The following is a 12,807-nucleotide window of genomic DNA, read 5'->3' on the forward strand; positions in this document are numbered from 1 at the left end:
CATATCACTGTCAGTCTGTTTCATGTCTTCAAGGATTCTCAGATTCATTTTAATTCAGTGTATCTTTGTAGTTCCTTAGTGTGTTTGTTTCCCCCTTATTGTTTGTGTTCTCTTATTTCGTGTGTTTAAATCATCTTATTTCGTTGTTTGCGTCCTCTTATTTCGCGTGTTTGAGTCATCTTATTTCGTGTATTCGTGTCTCTGTATTCCCTCATTCATGTGTATGTTCCCCCTCATTCGTCTGTTTGTTCCCCCTTACTCGTGTTTGTTCCCCTCATGAGTCTGTTTTCACATTCGTGGAACAGTTTCCCACATTCATATGTTTGTGTTCTCTCATTCGTGTGTCTGTACCCCTCTCATTAGTGTGACTGTATCCCTTTTCATTAGTGTGACTGTCTCCTCATTCGTGCTATTCGTATCTCAAATGTCGTCTCCGTCTCGCTACTTCCCTGTGTCCCCCAGTGACGTGAAAATTATTTACTCCTGTTCTGGTAAGTCATGTCTCTCAGTTCTATAGCTCTCCTGGTGATAATGTCTCTCAGCTCTATAGCTCTTCTGGTGGTAATGTTTTAATGTGGCCCAGCTCTATAGCTTTTCTGGTGATAATGTCTCTCAGCTCTATTGCTCTCCTGGTGATAATGTCTCTCAGCTCTATAGCTCTCCTGGTGGTAATGTCTCTCAGCTCTATAGCTCTCCTGGTGGTAATGTCTCTCAGCTCTATAGCTCTCCTGGGGGTAATGTGTCTCAGCTCTATAGCTCTCCTGGGGGTAATGTGTCTCAGCTCTATAGCTCTCCTGGGGGTAATGTGTCTCAGCTCTATAGCTCTTCTGGTGGTAATGTCTCTCAGCTCTATAGCTCTTCTGGTAGTAATGTCTCTCAGCTCTATAGCTCTCCTGGTGGTAATGTGTCTCAGCTCTATAGCTCTTCTGGGGGTAATGTGTCTCAGCTCTATAGCTCTTCTGGTAGTAATGTATCTCAGCTCTATAGCTCTCCTGGTGGTAATGTGTCTCAGCTCTATAGCTCTCCTGGTGGTAATGTGTCTCAGCTCTATAGCTCTCCTGGTGGTAATGTGTCTCAGCTCTATAGCTCTCCTGGTGGTAATGTCTCTCAGCTCTATAGCTCTCCTGGTGGTAATGTCTCTCAGCTCTATAGCTCTCCTGGTGGTAATGTCTCTCAGCTCTATAGCTCTTCTGGTGATAATGTCTCTCAGCTCTATAGCTCTCCTGGTGGTAATGTCTCTCAGCTCTATAGCTCTCCTGGTGGTAATGTCCCTCAGCTCTATAGCTCTCCTGGTGATAATGTCTCTCAGCTCTATAGCTCTCCTGGTGATAATGTCTCTCAGCTCTATAGCTCTCCTGGTGGTAATGTCTCTCAGCTCTATAGCTCTTCTAGTGGTAATGTCTCTCAGCTCTATAGCTCTCCTGGTGGTAATGTCTCTCAGCTCTATAGCTCTCCTGGTGGTAATGTCTCTCAGCTCTATTGCTCTTCTGGTGGTAATGTGTCTGAGCTCTATATAGCTCTCCTGGTGGTAATGTGTCTCAGCTCTATAGCTCTTCTGGTGGTAATGTTTTAATGTGGCTCAGCTCTATAGCTCTTCTGGTGGAAATGTCTCTCAGCTCTATAGCTCTCCTGGTTGTAATGTCTCTCAGCTCTATAGCTCTTCTAGTGGTAATGTCTCTCAGCTCTATAGCTCTTCTAGTGGTAATGTCTCTCAGCTCTATAGCTCTTCTAGTGGTAATGTCTCTCAGCTCTTTAGCTCTAGTGGTAATGTCTCTCAGCTCTATTGCTCTTCTGGTGGTAATGTCTCTCAGCTCTATAGCTCTCCTGGTGGTAATGTCTCTCAGCTCTATAGCTCTTCTGGTGGTAATGTCTCTCAGCTCTATAGCTCTTCTAGTGGTAATGTCTCAGCTCTTTAGCTCTTCTAGTGGTAATGTCTCTCAGCTCTATAGCTCTCCTGGTGGTAATGTGTCTCAGCTCTATAGCTCTTCTGGTGGTAATGTCTCTCAGCTCTTTAGCTCTTCTGGTGGAAATGTCTCTCAGCTCTATAGCTCTCCTGGTGGTAATGTGTCTCAGCTCTATAGCTCTTCTAGTGGTAATGTCTCTCAGCTCTATAGCTCTTCTAGTGGTAATGTCTCTCAGCTCTTTAGCTCTTCTAGTGGTAATGTCTCTCAGCTCTTTAGCTCTTCTAGTGGTAATGTCTCTCAGCTCTTTAGCTCTTCTAGTGGTAATGTCTCTCAGCTCTATAGCTCTTCTAGTGGTAATGTCTCTCAGCTCTATAGCTCTTCTGGTGGTAATGTCTCTCAGCTCTATAGCTCTTCTAGTGGTAATGTCTCAGCTCTTTAGCTCTTCTAGTGGTAATGTCTCTCAGCTCTATAGCTCTCCTGGTGGTAATGTGTCTCAGCTCTATAGCTCTTCTGGTGGTAATGTCTCTCAGCTCTTTAGCTCTTCTAGTGGTAATGTCTCTCAGCTCTTTAGCTCTTCTAGTGGTAGTGTCTCTCAGCTCTATAGCTCTTCTAGTGGTAATGTCTCTCAGCTCAATAGCTCTCCTGGTGGCAATGTCTCTCAGCTCTATAGCTCTTCTGGTGGTAATGTCTCTCAGCTCTTTAGCTCTTCTGGTGGAAATGTCTCTCAGCTCTATAGCTCTCCTGGTGGTAATGTGTCTCAGCTCTATAGCTCTTCTGGTGGTAATGTGTCTGAGCTCTATATAGCTCTTCTGGTGGTAATGTGTCTGAGCTCTATATAGCTCTCCTGGTGGTAATGTGTCTCAGCTCTATAGCTCTTCTGGTGGTAATGTTTTAATGTAGCTCAGCTCTATAGCTCTTCTAGTGGTAATGTCTCTCAGCTCTATAGCTCTTCTAGTGGTAATGTCTCTCAGCTCTATAGCTCTTCTAGTGGTAATGTCTCTCAGCACTTTAGCTCTTCTAGTGGTAATGTCTCTCAGCTCTATAGCTCTTCTAGTGGTAATGTCTCTCAGCTCTTTAGCTCTTCTAGTGGTAATGTCTCTCAGCTCTTTAGCTCTTCTAGTGGTAATGTCTCTCAGCTCTTTAGCTCTTCTAGTGGTAATGTCTCTCAGCTCTATAGCTCTTCTAGTGGTAATGTCTCTCAGCTCTATAGCTCTTCTAGTGGTAATGTCTCTCAGCTCTTTAGCTCTTCTAGTGGTAATGTCTCTCAGCTCTATAGCTCTCCTGGTGGTAATGTGTCTCAGCTCTATAGCTCTTCTGGTGGTAATGTCTCTCAGCTCTTTAGCTCTTCTGGTGGAAATGTCTCTCAGCTCTATAGCTCTCCTGGTGGTAATGTGTCTCAGCTCTATAGCTCTCCTGGTGGTAATGTGTCTCAGCTCTATAGCTCTTCTCGTGGTAATGCGTCTCAGCTCTATTGCTCTTCTGGTAGTAATGTCTCTCAGCTCTATAGCTCTCCTGGTGGTAATGTGTCTCAGCTCTATAGCTCTCCTGGTGGTAATGTGTCTCAGCTCTATAGCTCTCCTGGTGGTAATGTGTCTCAGCTCTATAGCTCTCCTGGTGGTAATGTGTCTCAGCTCTATAGCTCTCCTGGTGGTAATGTGTCTCAGCTCTATAGCTCTCCTGGTGGTAATGTGTCTCAGCTCTATAGCTCTCCTGGTGGTAATGTGTCTCAGCTCTATAGCTCTCCTGGTGGTAATATCTCTCAGCTCTCCTGGAGGTAATGTCTCTTAGCTCTCCTGAAGGTAATGTCTCTCAGCTCTATAGCTCTCCTGGTGGTAATGTGTCTCAGCTCTATAGCTCTCCTGGTGGTAATGTGTCTCAGCTCTATAGCTCTCCTGGTGGTAATGTGTCTCAGCTCTATAGCTCTCCTGGTGGTAATGTGTCTCAGCTCTATAGCTCTCCTGGTGGTAATATCTCTCAGCTCTCCTGGAGGTAATGTCTCTTAGCTCTCCTGAAGATAATGTCTCTCAGCTCTATAGCTCTCCTGGTGGTAATGTGTCTCAGCTCTATAGCTCTCCTGGTGGTAATGTGTCTCAGCTCTATAGCTCTCCTGGTGGTAATGTGTCTCAGCTCTATAGCTCTCCTGGTGGTAATGTGTCTCAGCTCTATAGCTCTCCTGGTGGTAATGTGTCTCAGCTCTATAGCTCTCCTGGTGGTAATGTGTCTCAGCTCTATAGCTCTCCTGGTGGTAATATCTCTCAGCTCTCCTGGAGGTAATGTCTCTTAGCTCTCCTGAAGGTAATGTCTCTCAGCTCTATAGCTCTCCTGGTGGTAATGTGTCTCAGCTCTATAGCTCTCCTGGTGGTAATGTGTCTCAGCTCTATAGCTCTCCTGGTGGTAATGTGTCTCAGCTCTATAGCTCTTCTCGTGGTAATGTGTCTCAGCTCTATTGCTCTTCTGGTAGTAATGTCTCTCAGCTCTATAGCTCTCCTGGTGGTAATGTGTCTCAGCTCTATAGCTCTCCTGGTGGTAATGTGTCTCAGCTCTATAGCTCTCCTGGTGGTAATGTGTCTCAGCTCTATAGCTCTCCTGGTGGTAATGTGTCTCAGCTCTATAGCTCTCCTGGTGGTAATGTGTCTCAGCTCTATAGCTCTCCTGGTGGTAATGTGTCTCAGCTCTATAGCTCTCCTGGTGGTAATGTGTCTCAGCTCTATAGCTCTCCTGGTGGTAATATCTCTCAGCTCTCCTGGAGGTAATGTCTCTTAGCTCTCCTGAAGGTAATGTCTCTCAGCTCTATAGCTCTCCTGGTGGTAATGTGTCTCAGCTCTATAGCTCTCCTGGTGGTAATGTGTCTCAGCTCTATAGCTCTCCTGGTGGTAATGTGTCTCAGCTCTATAGCTCTTCTCGTGGTAATGTGTCTCAGCTCTATTGCTCTTCTGGTAGTAATGTCTCTCAGCTCTATAGCTCTCCTGGTGGTAATGTGTCTCAGCTCTATAGCTCTCCTGGTGGTAATGTGTCTCAGCTCTATAGCTCTCCTGGTGGTAATGTGTCTCAGCTCTATAGCTCTCCTGGTGGTAATGTGTCTCAGCTCTATAGCTCTCCTGGTGGTAATGTGTCTCAGCTCTATAGCTCTCCTGGTTCTAATGTGTCTCAGCTCTATAGCTCTCCTGGTGGTAATGTGTCTCAGCTCTATAGCTCTCCTGGTGGTAATATCTCTCAGCTCTCCTGGAGGTAATGTCTCTTAGCTCTCCTGAAGGTAATGTCTCTCAGCTCTATAGCTCTCCTGGTGGTAATGTGTCTCAGCTCTATAGCTCTCCTGGTGGTAATGTGTCTCAGCTCTATAGCTCTCCTGGTGGTAATGTGTCTCAGCTCTATAGCTCTCCTGGTGGTAATATCTCTCAGCTCTCCTGGAGGTAATGTCTCTCAGCTCTATAGCTCTCCTGGTGGTAATGTCTCTCAGCTCTATAGCTCTTCTGGTGGTAATGTCTCTCAGCTCTATAGCTCTTCTCGTGGTAATGTGTCTCAGCTCTATAGCTCTCCTGGTGGTAATATCTCTCAGCTCTCCTGGAGGTAATGTCTCTCAGCTCTATAGGTCTTCTAGAGGCAATGTCTCTCAGCTCTCCTGGAGGTAATGTCTCTCAGCTCTATAGCTCTCCTGGTGGTAATATCTCTCAGCTCTCCTGGAGGTAATGTCTCTCAGCTCTATAGCTCTTCTAGAGGCAATGTCTCTCAGCTCTAAGAGCTCTACTGATAGTATTACATTAATTAACACACTGCGGTTCTACCCAACTGAAAGTCTGCTGACATAACACGAACAAACAAACAAACAAACAGAAAGCTACATGTATCCTCAATGTCATTATGGGAAACAGGATTAAAGCAAAAGTTAAAAGAAAAGATAATTTGCTAAAACAAAAGAAAACTTCAACACCTACAATACACGCAACACCTGTTCACGGACCATGAAATTAAAACATAACACAAAATACAATTCAGTGTCAGCGACACTGAAATACAATAGGTAAAATAAAGGTTTAAGAATTACGAGCTGGGATATTATATTGGCCAACACTACAATTCTTGGTGTTAGAAATGGTGTTACTACTGGTGTTATCACTGGTGTTACTACTGGTGTTATCACTGGTGTTAGTACTGGTGTTACCACTGGTGTTATCACTGGTGTTACTACTGGTGTTATCACTGGTGTTAGTACTGGTGTTACTACTGGTGTTACTACTGGTGTTATCACTGGTGTTAGTACTGGTGTTACTACTGGTGTTACTACTGGTGTTATCACTGGTGTTACTACTGGTGTTATCACTGGTGTTACCACTGGTGTTACTACTGGTGTTATCACTGGTGTTAGTACTGGTGTTACCACTGGTGTTATCACTGGTGTTACTACTGGTGTTATCACTGGTGTTACAACTGGTGTTATTACTGGTGTTACTACTGGGGTTACTACTGGTGTTACTACTGGTGTTACCACTGGTGTTACTACTGGTGATACTACTGGTGTTACTGGTGTTTCTACTGATGTTACTACTGGTGATACTACTGGTGTTACTACTGGTGTTATCACTGGTGTTACAACTGGTGTTACTACTGGTGTTATCACTGGTGTTAGTACTGGTGTTACCACTGGTGTTACCACTGGTGTGTCTACTGGTGATACTACTGGTGTTACTACTGGTGTTATCACTGGTGTTACTACTGGTGTTATCACTGGTGTTAGTACTGGTGTTATAACTGGTGTTACTACTGGTGTTATCACTGGTGTTAGTACTGGTGTTACTACTGGTGTTACCGCTGGTATTACTACTGGTGTTACTACTGGTGATACTACTGGTGTTACTGGTGTTTCTACTGGTGTTACTACTGGTGATACTACTGGTGTTACTACTGGTGTTATCACTGGTGTTACTACTGGTGTTACTACTGGTGTTACTACTGGTGTTACTACTGGTGTTATCACTGGTGTTACTACAGGTGTTATCACTGGTGTTACTACTGGTATTACCACTGGTGTTACTACTAGTGTTTCCACTGGTGTTACCACTGGTGATACTACTGGTGTTACCACTGGTGATACTACTGGTGTTACCACTGGTGTTACCACTGGTGTTACTACTGGTGTTACTACTGGTGTTTCCACTGGTGTTACTACTGGTGTTACCACTGGTGTTACTACTGGTGTTACTACTGGTGTTACGGCGTGTGTTACCACTGGTGTTACTACTGGTGTTACTACTGGTGTTTCCACTGGTGTTACTACTGGTGTTACCGCTGGTGTTACTACTGGTGTTACTACTGGTGTTACTACTGGTGTTACCACTGGTGTTACTACTGGTGTTACTACTGGTGTTACTACTGGTGTTTCCACTGGTGTTACTACTGGTGTTACCACTGGTGTTACTACTGGTGTTACTACTGGTGTTACGGCGTGTGTTACCACTGGTGTTACTACTGGTGTTACTACTGGTGTTTCCACTGGTGTTACTACTGGTGTTACCACTGGTGTTACCGCTGGTGTTACCACTGGTGTTACTACTGGTGTTACTACTGGTGTTCCGACTGGTGTTACCACTGGTGTTACTACTGGTGTTACCACTGGTGTTACCACTGGTGTTACTGCTGGTGTTACCACTGGTGTTACTGCTGGTGTTACCACTGGTGTTACCACTGGTGTTACCACTGGTGTTACTGCTGGTGTTACCACTGGTGTTACTACTGGTGTTACCACTGGTGTTACCGCTGGTGTTACCGCTGGTGTTACCACTGGTGTTACAACTGGTGTTACCACTGGTGTTACCACTGGTGTTACCGCTGGTGTTACGACTGGTGTTACTACTGGTGTTACCACTGGTGTTACTACTGGTGTTACTACTGGTGTTACTACTGGTGTTATCACTGGTGTTACCACTGGTGTTACTACTGGTGATACTACTGGTGTTACTACTGGTGTTATCACTGGTGTTACTACTGGTGTTACTACTGGTGTTACTACTGGTGAAACTACTGGTGTTACTGGTGTTTCTACTGGTGTTACTACTGGTGATACTACTGGTGTTACTACTGGTGTTATCACTGGTGTTACTACTGGTGTTACTACTGGTGTTACTACTGGTGTTACCACTGGTGTTACTACTGGTGTTATCACTGGTGTTACTACAGGTGTTATCACTGGTGTTACTACTGGTGTTACTACTGGTATTACCACTGGTGTTACTACTGGTGTTTCCACTGGTGTTACCACTGGTGATACTACTGGTGTTACCACTGGTGATACTACTGGTGTTACCACTGGTGTTACCACTGGTGTTACTACTGGTGTTACTACTGGTGTTACGACTGGTGTTACCGCTGGTGTTACTACTGGTGTTACTACTGGTGTTACTACTGGTGTTACCACTGGTGTTACTACTGGTGTTACTACTGGTGTTACTACTGGTGTTTCCACTGGTGTTACTACTGGTGTTACCACTGGTGTTACTACTGGTGTTACTACTGGTGTTACGACTGGTGTTACCACTGGTGTTACTACTGGTGTTACTACTGGTGTTACTACTGGTGTTTCCACTGGTGTTACTACTGGTGTTACCACTGGTGTTACCGCTGGTGTTACCACTGGTGTTACTACTGGTGTTACTACTGGTGTTACCACTGGTGTTACCACTGGTGTTACTACTGGTGTTACCACTGGTGTTTCCACTGGTGTTACTGCTGGTGTTACCACTGGTGTTACTGCTGGTGTTACCACTGGTGTTACCACTGGTGTTACCACTGGTGTTACTGCTGGTGTTACCACTGGTGTTACTACTGGTGTTACCACTGGTGTTACCGCTGGTGTTACCGCTGGTGTTACCACTGGTGTTACTACTGGTGTTACCACTGGTGTTACCACTGGTGTTACCGCTGGTGTTACGACTGGTGTTACTACTGGTGTTACCACTGGTGTTACTACTGGTGTTACTACTGGTGTTACTACTGGTGTTATCACTGGTGTTACCACTGGTGTTACTACTGGTGTTACCACTGGTGTTACTACTGGTGTTACCACTGGTGATACTACTGGTGTTACTACTGGTGTTACCACTGGTGTTACCACTGGTGTTACCACTGGTGTTACTACTGGTGTTACCACTGGTGATACTACTGGTGTTACCATTGGTGATACTACTGGTGTTACCACTGGTGATACTACTGGTGTTACCACTGGTGATATTACTGGTGTTACAAATAGTGTTACCACTGGTGTTACTACTGGTGTTAGTACTGGTGTTACCCCTGGTGTTACCACTGGTGTTACCCCTGGTGTTACCACTGGTTTAGCCCCTGGTGTTACCACTAGTGTTACTACTGGTGTTACTACTGGTGTTACTACTGGTGTTACCACTGGTGTTACTACTGGTGTTACTACTGGTGTTACTACTGGTGTTTCCACTGGTGTTACTACTGGTGTTACCACTGGTGTTACTACTGGTGTTACTACTGGTGTTACGACTGGTGTTACCACTGGTGTTACTACTGGTGTTTCTACTGGTGTTACTACTGGTGTTTCCACTGGTGTTACTACTGGTGTTACCACTGGTGTTACCACTGGTGTTACTACTGGTGTTACTACTGGTGTTACGACTGGTGTTACCACTGGTGTTACCACTGGTGTTACCACTGGTGTTACTGCTGGTGTTACCACTGGTGTTACTGCTGGTGTTACCACTGGTGTTACCACTGGTGTTACCACTGGTGTTACCACTGGTGTTACTGCTGGTGTTACTACTGGTGTTACCACTGGTGTTACCGCTGGTGTTACCGCTGGTGTTACCACTGGTGTTACCACTGGTGTTACCACTGGTGTTACCGCTGGTGTTACGACTGGTGTTACCACTGGTGTTACTACTGGTGTTACTACTGGTGTTACTACTGGTGTTATCACTGGTGTTACCACTGGTGTTACTACTGGTGTTACCACTGGTGTTACTACTGGTGTTACCACTGGTGATACTACTGGTGTTACCACTGGTGTTACCACTGGTGTTACCACTGGTGATACTACTGGTGTTACCATTGGTGATACTACTGGTATTAGCCACTGGTGATATTACTGGTGTTACAAATAGTGTTACCACTAGTGTTACTACTGGTGTTACTACTGGTGTTAGTACTGGTGTTACCCCTGGTGTTACCACTGGTGTTACCCCTGGTGTTACCCCTGGTGTTACCACTGGTTTAGCCCTTGGTGTTACCACTAGTGTTACTACTGGTGTTACTACTGGTGTTACTACTGGTGTTACTACTGGTGTTACCACTGGTGTTACCACTGGTGTTACCACTGGTGTTACCACTGGTGTTACTACTGGTGTTACTACTGGTGTTACTACTGGTGTTACCACTGGTGTTACACCAACCAGCGCCCAGCGTCGACTAACTGATGACAGCAATCACCATACAATGATTTCAGAAGCTAATCATACATATCGCCTCGTCAATCCTTCCATATAGGATTTACAAATCTTCTGTTAATCCTTGAGAGATTATACTCCGTACAGGTGTGGAAGTCAGATTCCTGAAGAGTTATCTTGAGGTTATCTTGAGATGATTTCGGGGCTTTAGTGTCCCCGCGGCCCGGTCCTCGACCAGGCCTCCACCCCCAGGAAGCAGCCCGTGACAGCTGACTAACTCCCAGGTACCTATTTACTGCTAGGTAACAGGGGCATTCAGGGTGAAAGAAACTTTGCCCATTTGTTTCTGCCTCGTGCGGGAATCGAACCCGCGCCACAGAATTACGAGTCCTGCGCGCTATCCACCAGGCTACGAGGCCCCTAGAGTGGAGATGGATGCCCACTAACATTCTTGAGAAGAGCGGTTCAACGATTGTATAGGTAGATAAGTGAGAGAGAGAGAGAGAGAGAGAGAGAGAGAGAGAGAGAGAGAGAGAGAGAGAGAGAGAGAGAGAGAGAGAGAGCATTACCACACAGCCAGATCCCCCACACACAGCCCAGACAGAAACCCCCCCAACCACCTCCACCTCATCATCAGTGGGCCACACAGGATACATTCACCCCCACACATACCACCTCCCACCCTACAACTCAGGCGTCTCACCCCCACCCCCCTTTATCTCTCCCTCCCTCAACCCCCCTCTTCTCCCCCCCTCCTCGGAGAAAAACCCCCATGTTATAACCCCCCCCTTTCCTCTATCTCCCTCCTCCCCCGTCTCACTCCCCATATAGAGTTCCTCACCAGATATGGACAAATATACCATCTGTTTATATTGTACCACCTGTTCCTATTGTACCACCTGTTCCTATTGTACCACCTGTTCCTATTGTACCACCTGTTCCTATTGTACCACCTGTTCATACCGTACCATCTGTTTATATTGTACCACCTGTTCCTATTGTACCACCTGTTCCTATTGTACCACCTGTTCCTATTGTACCACCTGTTCCTATTGTACCACCTGTTCCTATTGTATCACCTGTTCCTATTGTACCACCTGTTCCTATTGTACCACCTGTTCCTATTGTATCACCTGTTCCTATTGTATCACCTGTTCCTATTGTATCACCTGTTCCTATTGTATCACCTGTTCCTATTGTACCACCTGTTCCTATTGTACCACCTGTTGCTATTGTACCACCTGTTCCTATTGTACCACCTGTTGCTATTGTACCACCTGTTGCTATTGTACCACCTGTTCCTATTGTACCACCTGTTCCTATTGTATACACCTGTTCCTATTGTACCACCTGTTCATACTGTACCACCTGTTTATAATGAACACCTGTTCCTATTTGTCAAATATTGATACTGTTCTTGAAAGATTTCCCCATTTTGCACTCGCAAGATAACGTAAGATTTTAAAGGTTGACGAATGTTATTCTTCTTGTTTGATGAGCTGTTCACTTGAGACAGTTAAGCAAGTCCCAGCTGTGTCTGGGTACAAGTGACAGGATGAACAACCCAGCGGGTTTTCTTCCTATTGGGGAGTGTTGTACATGCTGCTATGGCGGTGTGTCCACTCACAAGATGAGTGGCGCTGCCCAATAAACTCACCCTTCGAGGCAAAATTAACAGAAAAAAAAGTTTCTTTTGTAACACCTGTTGATACTTGTTGCGATATCAACACTGTTGCTGGAGTGAGGAGTGGCAATATCAGCGCCATCTATGGACCTGCACTCCAACTCAAGGCATTAAATGAGACGAAGACAACGCCATCTGTTGGCAGAGGTGTGGCACGTCTGTGAAAGGCTCCTGTTTCAAACCTCAGTTAGGAGGTGAGGTGGATGATGACGACCTCTGGTGAGAGGAGTAACGATATCAACGCTATCTAGAGTGTGCATTTAATCATATTTTCACCTTTACCCGGTGAAAGGCTGCCATCTCATGTTCATCCGTAGTCAGTTCACCTTAAGCAGTCCAGGGACCAGATTCACGAAACAGTTACACAAGTACTTACGAACGTGTACATCTTTCCTCAATCTTTGACGGCTTTGGTTACATTTATTAAACAGTTTACAAGCATGAAAACTTGCCCATCAGCTGTTGTTATTGTTATAAACACCCTCCTGGTGCTTCGGAGATCATTAACTGTTTAATAATTGTAAACAAAGCCGCCAAAGATTGAGAAAAGATGTTGTCCAGTGTGTTGCTGAGGCCTCTGCCAGTGTGTTGCTGGAGACGTCTGTCAGTGTGTTGCTGGAGACCTTTGTTAACGTGTTGCTGGAGACCTTTGTTAACGTGTTGCTGGAGACCCCTGTCAGTGTGTTGCTGGAGACCCCTGCCAGTGTGTTGCTGGAGACCGCTGCCAGTGTGTTGCTGGAGACCCCTGCCAGTGTGTTGCTGGAGACCCCTGCCAGTGTGTTGCTGGAGACCCCTGCCAGTGTGTTGCTGGAGACCCCTG

At 45.7% G+C, this 12,807-nt stretch overlaps 2 protein-coding genes across 2 annotated transcripts; one reads left to right on the forward strand and one right to left on the reverse strand.

Moving 5' to 3' along the window:
- Positions 1-544: 544 nt before the first annotated feature.
- On the reverse strand, positions 545-5,708 carry LOC138370765 (uncharacterized). The gene is made up of 3 exons (XM_069335365.1): positions 5,687-5,708; positions 2,912-3,672; positions 545-1,555 (listed from the first exon to the last, which is right to left on the reverse strand). The coding sequence occupies exons 1-3, from the start codon at positions 5,706-5,708 to the stop codon at positions 545-547; spliced, it is 1,794 nt and encodes a 597-aa protein (XP_069191466.1).
- Positions 5,709-5,863: 155 nt separating this feature from the next.
- LOC138370766 (mucin-19-like) lies at positions 5,864-10,000 on the forward strand. The gene is made up of 3 exons (XM_069335366.1): positions 5,864-5,922; positions 6,112-7,955; positions 8,076-10,000. The coding sequence occupies exons 1-3, from the start codon at positions 5,864-5,866 to the stop codon at positions 9,998-10,000; spliced, it is 3,828 nt and encodes a 1,275-aa protein (XP_069191467.1).
- Positions 10,001-12,807: the final 2,807 nt, after the last annotated feature.

This window comes from Procambarus clarkii, chromosome 33 (assembly GCF_040958095.1).
Source record: "Procambarus clarkii isolate CNS0578487 chromosome 33, FALCON_Pclarkii_2.0, whole genome shotgun sequence".
Lineage (NCBI taxonomy): Eukaryota > Metazoa > Arthropoda > Malacostraca > Decapoda > Cambaridae > Procambarus > Procambarus clarkii.

Coding starts and splice junctions, on each gene's coding strand:
- LOC138370765 (XM_069335365.1), bottom strand. CDS start 5,708: ATGTCAGCAGACTTTCAGTTGG. Junction 3,673..5,686: donor GTCAGCAGACTTTCAGTTGG/GTAGAACCGCAG, acceptor CATTACCTCCAG/GAGAGCTGAGAGATATTACC. Junction 1,556..2,911: donor TTACCACTAGAAGAGCTAAA/GTGCTGAGAGAC, acceptor CATTACCACCAG/AAGAGCTATAGAGCTGAGAC.
- LOC138370766 (XM_069335366.1), top strand. CDS start 5,864: ATGAAATTAAAACATAACACAAAATACAATTCAGTGTCAGCGACACTG. Junction 5,923..6,111: donor GCGACACTGAAATACAATAG/GTAAAATAAAGG, acceptor CACTGGTGTTAG/TACTGGTGTTACTACTGGTG. Junction 7,956..8,075: donor TTCTACTGGTGTTACTACTG/GTGATACTACTG, acceptor GTGTTACTACAG/GTGTTATCACTGGTGTTACT.